Source organism: Fragaria vesca, linkage group LG4, assembly GCF_000184155.1.
Source record: "Fragaria vesca subsp. vesca linkage group LG4, FraVesHawaii_1.0, whole genome shotgun sequence".
Classification (NCBI taxonomy): domain Eukaryota; kingdom Viridiplantae; phylum Streptophyta; class Magnoliopsida; order Rosales; family Rosaceae; genus Fragaria; species Fragaria vesca.
In genome coordinates this window covers 7,262,633-7,270,486 of record NC_020494.1, presented here as the reverse complement: position 1 = coordinate 7,270,486, position 7,854 = coordinate 7,262,633, and the positions used below count along the sequence as shown (strand labels likewise).

At 40.6% G+C, this 7,854-nt stretch overlaps 1 protein-coding gene across 1 annotated transcript; it reads left to right on the top strand.

Annotated features, from left to right (window-relative positions):
* Window positions 1–489: 489 nt before the first annotated feature.
* LOC101303111 (probable aldo-keto reductase 2-like) lies at window positions 490–4,524 on the top strand. The gene is made up of 5 exons (XM_004296623.1): window positions 490–874; window positions 954–1,154; window positions 2,994–3,166; window positions 3,264–3,366; window positions 3,917–4,524. Exons 1-5 carry the CDS (start codon window positions 662–664, stop codon window positions 4,253–4,255), a joined length of 1,029 nt encoding a protein of 342 aa, XP_004296671.1. The 5' UTR covers window positions 490–661; the 3' UTR covers window positions 4,256–4,524.
* The last annotated feature ends 3,330 nt before the right edge of the window (window positions 4,525–7,854 follow it).

Below are 7,854 nucleotides of genomic sequence, written 5' to 3'. Positions count from 1 at the left end.
ACCAAACAAACCCTTGTATATAAACCACAATCTCTATGTTCTTCACTCTCTCTGCTTCTTCTTATTCTCACATATTAATGGCAGGAATGAGGAATGCTCATATCCATTTTGTCGATAATTTTCCTATGCACTATGTAATTTTTTTATGCACCAAGGCTGTGTCATTGACAAAACTATGAATCGTGGTCATCCTAGAATTGAGCATGGTAAGATTATGAGAGTGAATGAGTGATCCCAGCAATTTGGGATATTTGGGAAGTATGGAGAGAGAGAGAGAGAGAGAGAGAGAGAGTTACAGAAGGCTTACATTCAAAGTTCCAAATTTCAGATATGAAAGTTACTACTAGTAGAAATGTCAGGGTACTGTGGGACTTTTTTACTATATTTGATGCACTCCAACTATGTATACGTGTAACAAGTGCACATCTCGCTTCTTTTTTTATGCCAACAGCCTCTCTGTTTGTTTGTATACAAGATTCTGTTTCCGTTTCGGTCCCCTGGAACGTACGCTCTTACGCACACTCCTTCACCTACCACCTCACCGCTGACGCCACCGCCACGACCACAACCACAACCATTCACCAACCCAACCCTTATATATAAACCTCACTCTCTTCTTTCCTTCACTCTCTCTCTCCCTGCTTCATCTGATCACATAGACATGGCGGGAGTGAGGAGGATCAAGCTGGGTTCGCAAGGCCTGGAGGTCTCGGCTCAAGGACTAGGCTGCATGGGGATGTCAGCCTTCTACGGCCCCCCGAAGCCAGAGCCAGACATGATCAAGCTCATCCACCACGCCGTCGACTCCGGCGTCACCTTCCTCGACACCTCCGACATCTACGGCCCCCACACCAACGAGATTCTCCTCGGCAAGGTAGGTCGTTGACTTCGTTACGATTTGTTTGTTTTGGACTTTTGGTTTGGTTTAGGAATTGCTTGAGTTGATGGAGCAGGCTTTGAGCGGAGGAGTGAGGGACAAGGTGGAATTGGCCACCAAATTCGGGATCAGCTTTGCAGACAACAAGAGGGAGGTTCGGGGAGACCCGGCTTATGTGAGGGCTGCTTGTGAAGCAAGCTTGAAACGCCTTGGACTCAATTGTATTGATCTCTATTATCAGCATCGGATCGACACTCGTCTCCCCATTGAAGTCACGGTTTGTTTTCTACTCTCTTTTGTTAGTTTGATGATGATATTGATCCCCGCTGTTTGCAAGTTTTCGTTACAATTGTCTTGTAATGTTGCTCAAGAATGAGTTGAAATCAACAGATAGTATCAATCTGTAGAGTAAAAACAATCTTCTTAGTGATGGCTTAACTACTTGTCTTAGAGTTGCATTGTGTTTAATCGATGAGAAAGTAGTGTAACTGATGCTCCTAAGCAGCATTTGTGCCGTCACACTATTCTTCTTATGGATGATCTGACCTGGATGTACCTAAATATCTATTTTGGTTAGAACTTGCCTGGTTTCATTGCCAACAAAAAGAAAAAAAGAACTTGCCCCTGGTTTTATAGCCACCTGCTTTTATTAGCAGAGATTAGAACCAAGTATACACAATAGAGAGAGAAAGAGAGAGAGTTGTCTTAGGATATATTTGGAGGGGACTGAGCTGGAGCAGGGATTGGACCATACAAGATGCTTATAAGTGGAGGGTGAATCCATTTTCAACTGTAGATAAAGCAAGAGAATAGCGGGCTTCACTAGGTGTACTTGAAGTACTAGAGTTTCCTAGTTCTGAAGTTCAATGATGAAGAGCTTGGTGCAAGACTAGAATGGCTGTATCAAAAAGATTATCAGCAAGACTAGCAAGGGTTGAGTCTCTAGTTCAGCAGGATTCTGAAGCTTTTTTGGCCTTGCTCTTCCGGTTTGGATTTTTCTAGGTGGCTGCCTACTCCAAATGGTCAGTTCTTGTGCTTGTGCTTGGGGGAGAATTGTTCCTTTAAGTCTAAAGTTCCTTGTCTGATTTGGTTTGCCTCAGCTCATATATCCTTTGTGCAAGTTCCTTTCATATGAAAGGCCATTAGAAGGAAGCTGCTCAGGGTGGATAGAATCAGTACCTTGTCTCTACAAGATAATGCCGGTTGCTCTGTTATGTAGTATTGGTTTGGAATCTGGGAAACACTTTTTCATTGACTCTTAGTACTTAATAGTTAGTACAGTGAGGAGGGGTTAATCTAGTTTTACGGAGCAGTGGCATTCCTTAAATTTGCCCCTCCATGGCTTTCTTTCTTTCTATGGAGAGCAGACCATTGGATGGACAAAAACTCTTGCTGCAACACCTTTAAAGATTAGCTTACTGTACTTAGCATCTGATTATAGCGCATGGCTGAAGTTTCAGCAAGAAAGAATCCCCCTCTGTAATTCTGAAGTCTATCATAACCACTATTAGCTGTAGTGTATGCCATCTTCAGGTTTAATTCTACCTTGGTAAACTTAAACATTGCTAACAACCAGAGTGTCAGGTCTCTTAGTTCCTCTTTTTTGGGGCTTAATTGGTTCTAGGTTTGGGAATATTTCTTTCCCCTTGTTAAGTTGTTTTCTTGTTTGCTCCTTCCATAGAAATTGATTTACGAAAAAAAAAAATCAATTAATGAAAATACTAGCAAAGACCAGCAACAAACCAAAGATGTGAAGAAAGTAAAGGCTTGCTTTTGATGATGATCAAGCATAGTATTCACTAGTTTTTTGTTTTGGTGAATGAGGAATATCAGCATCCAAGGCCAAAATGGCAAAATTGGTGTTAAGTTATGGTTCTATAATTGATTTGGAATTGTGTCGTTATCTCCTAGCAACAAAAAGATCATTGCTGTTTAATGCATTTTATGTCAATTTGTAAAAACACATCAGGTGATGTATTATCTTGTAGCTGCATATCTTATGCGCAGTATCTCTCTCTCTTTCTCTCTCATCTTTTGTTGCTTGCTGCATATGCATAGTCAGTTTTTCTGAGCATGGTTGTCATTCCTTATATTACTCTATTATGTCATTTACTAGGTGGGGGAGCTCAAGAAACTAGTTGAAGAAGGTAAGATAAAGTACATTGGTCTCTCTGAGGCTTCTGCTTCCACAATAAGGAGAGCCCATGCTGTTCATCCAATAACAGCTGTACAGCTGGAGTGGTCCTTGTGGTCAAGAGATGTTGAGGAAGATATTATTCCTACTTGTCGGTGAGGCTCGAAGGAACTTGACTATTATATTCATAAAGTAGCTAGCATATGATTCTAATACTATTTGATTCTAATTCTATTGTCTTAAATTTCTCAGTGAACTTGGCATCGGTATTGTTGCATACAGTCCTCTAGGAAGAGGATTCCTGTCATCTGGGGCTAAGTTCGTGGAAAATCTTGCCAACGATGATTTCCGAAAGGTTTGTTATTAATTCTCAAGTACATGTGCATTCAATAACAAAAACATATGTAGCATCATCATTATCTTAGCATGAATGTCCTGAAGTTCTATCTCCTTGATAGTGGGTAATTAACCTTGCAAAGTAATCTCTCCTAGTGCCATCACATTGTCTGTCTGCATTCCAGCGAAAATGTGGGTAGTCATAAAATTAGTTTTGCAATTCTAGTATCCAAGTAGCCCTATTCTACCTGTGCTGTCCAGTCCAGTGCATGATTAATTTTCTTGGATGCTCATAGTTTTATAATAGTTAAAGATAAGAAATATCTAAAGTAATCCCTCACTTCATTAGACCAAGGCCATGTACATATCAGTTTCTTCTCTCTACGTACTAGACATTAACCAGAGTTTTGTGGCAAGTGATTAAACTGAATAAAAGAAGGCATTCTCAAATATCTTTATATGCTAGCGTCCTGTTCAATATGCGTTTTACACTGTCTTGCCTCAAAATTCTTGCCTTTTGTGATAAAGTAGTTTGTTTGAATTCTCATATATGGATTCAACTGTTGCAGTTTCTGCCCAGGTTCCAAGGTGAAAATCTAGAGCACAATAAATCAATATTCGAGCGGGTTAGTGATCTTGCAACAAGGAAGGGGTGCACCTCATCTCAGTTAGCTCTGGCTTGGGTTCATCACCAAGGAAATGATGTGTGCCCCATACCGGGAACCACCAAGATTGAAAATTTTAATCAAAATATTGGAGCTCTGTCTGTGAAACTGACACCAGAGGAAATGGCTGAGCTTGAATCCTTTGCTACTGCAGATGCTGTTAAGGGTGGCCGATATCAGAATGACTTCAGTACTTGGAAGAACTCTGAAACTCCACCACTGTCTTCATGGAAACCCACATAAATGTGTGCCTCAAGTGATGAGTAATGCCTCTCTCTACCTCACGTACTTGGCCTCGCTGTTCTCACAATAAATAGTTTTCGCCGAGTGATATGTAATGTGACCTGGAGACAATAAACAGTTTGTGTGCTACTTTAATCATTTTATAGACTTATAGTAGAGAGTACAAATTATCTGGAGCAGGAAAATGTTCAAATTATTTCGTGTGGTGATGTAGATGATATGGCTTTAGCTTCAAATGTTTTTACTCGCAATTGACTGATAGTAACCACAAATTGGTCTGGACAAAAGCTATAGCTTCATCTACATCAATTTTAAACATATGGGTGGGAGGGATTAACCCGTGCTCAGATTAAGCTCCTCAGTCAACTTGAGCTTTAGATCAACGAAGTATGACTTTCAAAAGTTTGATTCATCAATTTAAGTTTTACAATCACAATTACATCAAGTATCAAGAGCATGTCTCAAAATACCTTTCTATCTATTGTTTCATTAATCATAGTCACGAGTGAAGTCCTCCGTACCCTTCATTATTGTTGGGGAAAATGCTCATTTGCATAAATATAAAAAAGTCAAACCCTAATTCAATGAAATAAAAGGTCAAGCGTCTGTTCCAATAAATCTTAAGAAAATGACTATTATATCCACCCATAACTCTCTCTCTCTCTCTCTCTCTCTCTCTCTCTCTCTCTCTCTCTCTCTCTCTCTCTCTCTCTCCGTTGCCACCTTCCCCTAACCATCTTGCTCAGCCAAAACACCAGCATTGATCCGCTTATAGAGATTTATGATCGACGTAGCATAGTCTACATCTCCGGCGTCGATCCACTTCACTGTTGTTGGCTTCAACGCCTCCGTCGTCACTGACGCTTACGATGGCCCATCGCTAGTCGCTAGTCAGAGATCGAGTCTGTGTATGCAAGCATCAATAATGTTCTTCTTCTTCTTTTTTCGTCAAAGTTTCTTGTTTTATTTTTCATCGTTCCTTGTTAATAAACATTTATTAACCACGACAGAAGTTTATTAGCCCCAGTAAAAAAAATTCCATGGGTTTCTAAATCTCATATATACGAGCTTTTGGTTCGAAAACGGGGAAGAAAAGGGTCTTGTATGTTGTTGGTCAACCGCGTTTCGTGTGAAAAAACAAGGTTGAATTAAGGTGAATTAAGGTTGACCGATTCGATGGAGGACGTAACAAATCCAAAACGCGGTGGGTTTTTTTTTCTTTTCAGTATACCTATTTAATTATCATAACTACATCGAACGGTGAAATTTTTATTTTCATATATTTATGACCTCGGATCGCCACGTGCGTACTAAAGCTGCATAATTTGTTTAGTAGGTTATATGAAAGTGTGAATTTTTGTTAACAACCTATACAAAAGTTGTAAAATTTTTAAAAATCTTGTGAAATAGGATGTGATCGGGATAATGAAATACGGTTAGAGTTAAAAAATCACAAACTTCTGGTAATGCTTGGGCCCCAATAAAAGCGGTGAACTTTAATTAGGCTTAAGCGCTCCTAAGAGCAAGTCCCCCCTTACCCAAAAAACCTGACCCAGGCCTTCAGCCACCTCAAATGAAGAACCCAAAAAAAAAAAAAACAAAGTCCATGGACCCAGGTGAAGACCCAATGAAGGCCTAGGTTAAAAAAAGTTCTTCATCTGGGTCAGACCTATGACCCAGACCTCCATTTTTGAAGACCCGGGCCTTCGTCTCCAGCTCAGCCCGTTTTGTGTGGCACAGCTGACGTTGACCACATGAAGCGCGCGCGCAAGTGGGGTGAGACGACACGAGAGCCAAGCGCGTAAAGGCTACGAGCAAGAATCAGCCAAGCGTGTGTCGCGTTTTTGTCGCAACACGGTTTGAATTTAGAAGCAGGGGCCACACGTCAGCACTTAGCAGCTGGGCTCGTTGCTTTCATTTCAAATCCAACGGTCATTTGATCTAGACTGTTGATTGTGATTAAACAAGCATATCAACGACATTCAATTATACAATGAAGTTACCATTGTGTTTCCAACAGTTCAAAATGAATTTTTTGATAAAAATCCCAACGGTAACTGAGTTAACCACTTAAAAAAATAATAAAAATTCATATATATATATATATATCACCATTTAATTTACATCTCACACAACAAAAATTCCTAGTTCCATAGAAACATTTTTCATATCTCTACCATCTCACAATTCCTCTCTTTCTTTGACCACAATGGATAATTTGTGAGAAATGATTCGCAAGTCGCAAGAAGATGATGATGAAGATGACTTGGTGACAAGCGCCGTGGTTATTGCAGCAGTGGCTCATCATGAAGCTCAAAATCAACTTCCGCGTAGCGGTTCTCGTTCCGGTCGTTGTCCAAACCAACCTCGAGAAAGGGAGGACAAAGGCTAAGGTATACTTCAAGACTATTTTATTGACGTCCTATTTTTAGTGACGAGAAATTCTGAGTTTAGTATAGGATGAGTCACAAGGTGTTCAACCGCATACGTGATGGCCTTTGCATCTATGATCGATATTTTATCCAGAAGTCAGATGCTATGAAGAAAGTCGGTCTACTTCCTGAGCAGAAGATGACGTCTTCTTTACGGATGCTTGCGTACGGTGTTGCGGCAGATCAATGTGCTGAGTATTGTCGGATAGCAAAGTCCTCCTCTATTGAGTGCCTCCAACGATTTACAAAAGGAATCGTTGCTCTTTACTCAGCAGAGTACCTTCGAGCTCCTTCTCTAGCCGATCTTAAAAGACTTCTTGCTAAAGGTGAAAGACGAGGGTTTTCAGGGATTATTAAGAGCATCGACTACATGCACTAGCAATGGAAGAATTGTCTAACTGCTTGGGCTGGTGAATATAGTGGGTGAAAGAAAATCCCTACTATAATTCTTGAAGCGGTCACATCTTACGACACTGCTTGGATATGACACGCCTTTTTTGGAATGCCCGGGGCATGCAACGACCTCAACGTCCTAGCAAAGTCGCTGTTGTTTGACGAGCTTACTGCCGGTCGAGCACCAAAGATCCAATTCTAAGTGAACAATAGAGTTCATAAATTGGGTTACTATCCCGCCGATGGAATATATCCTAGGTGGGCGACTTTCGTGAAGACCATTCTAAACCCCACATGATCTAAGAAAATTACATTTGCCAAGGCTCAAGAGGGATACAGGAAAGATGTGGAGAGGTGTTTTAATTGGTATATTACAAGCACGTTTCGGTATTGTTAGAGGAGCTGCTCAAGAGTGGGATAAAGAGGATCTCTGATACATCATGTTGGCTTGTATTATTTTACACAACATGATAGTTAAGGACAAACGCCTTGAAGATACCGATGAGGATTTAGAATTTGACGAAGAAGAGGACAACAATATGAGGCCAAGGATAACAGAAGTTTGGGATGGACCTACCGGGCAAGACTTTGAGGAAGTTGGTAGAGATGCTCATACTTTTGAAGGTTTCATGGAGCGGTACAATGAAATTAGGAATCAGTACGATTACTCAAACTTTTAAGAAGATCTTATCAACCATTTATGGGAAGTGCAAGGCAACATGGATATCCTATGTTGCATCGACACTCCACACTCCTAGAGTGTCGGAGTGTCTG

Bases quoted from the DNA above. Each gene is read 5' to 3' on its own strand.
- LOC101303111 (XM_004296623.1), top strand. From the start codon at position 662: ATGGCGGGAGTGAGGAGGATCAAGCTGGGTTCGCAAGGCCTGGAGGTC. The intron at 1,155-2,993 runs GTTTGTTTTCTA...GTCATTTACTAG, and splicing joins GTCTCCCCATTGAAGTCACG to GTGGGGGAGCTCAAGAAACT. The intron at 3,167-3,263 runs GTGAGGCTCGAA...TAAATTTCTCAG, and splicing joins GATATTATTCCTACTTGTCG to TGAACTTGGCATCGGTATTG.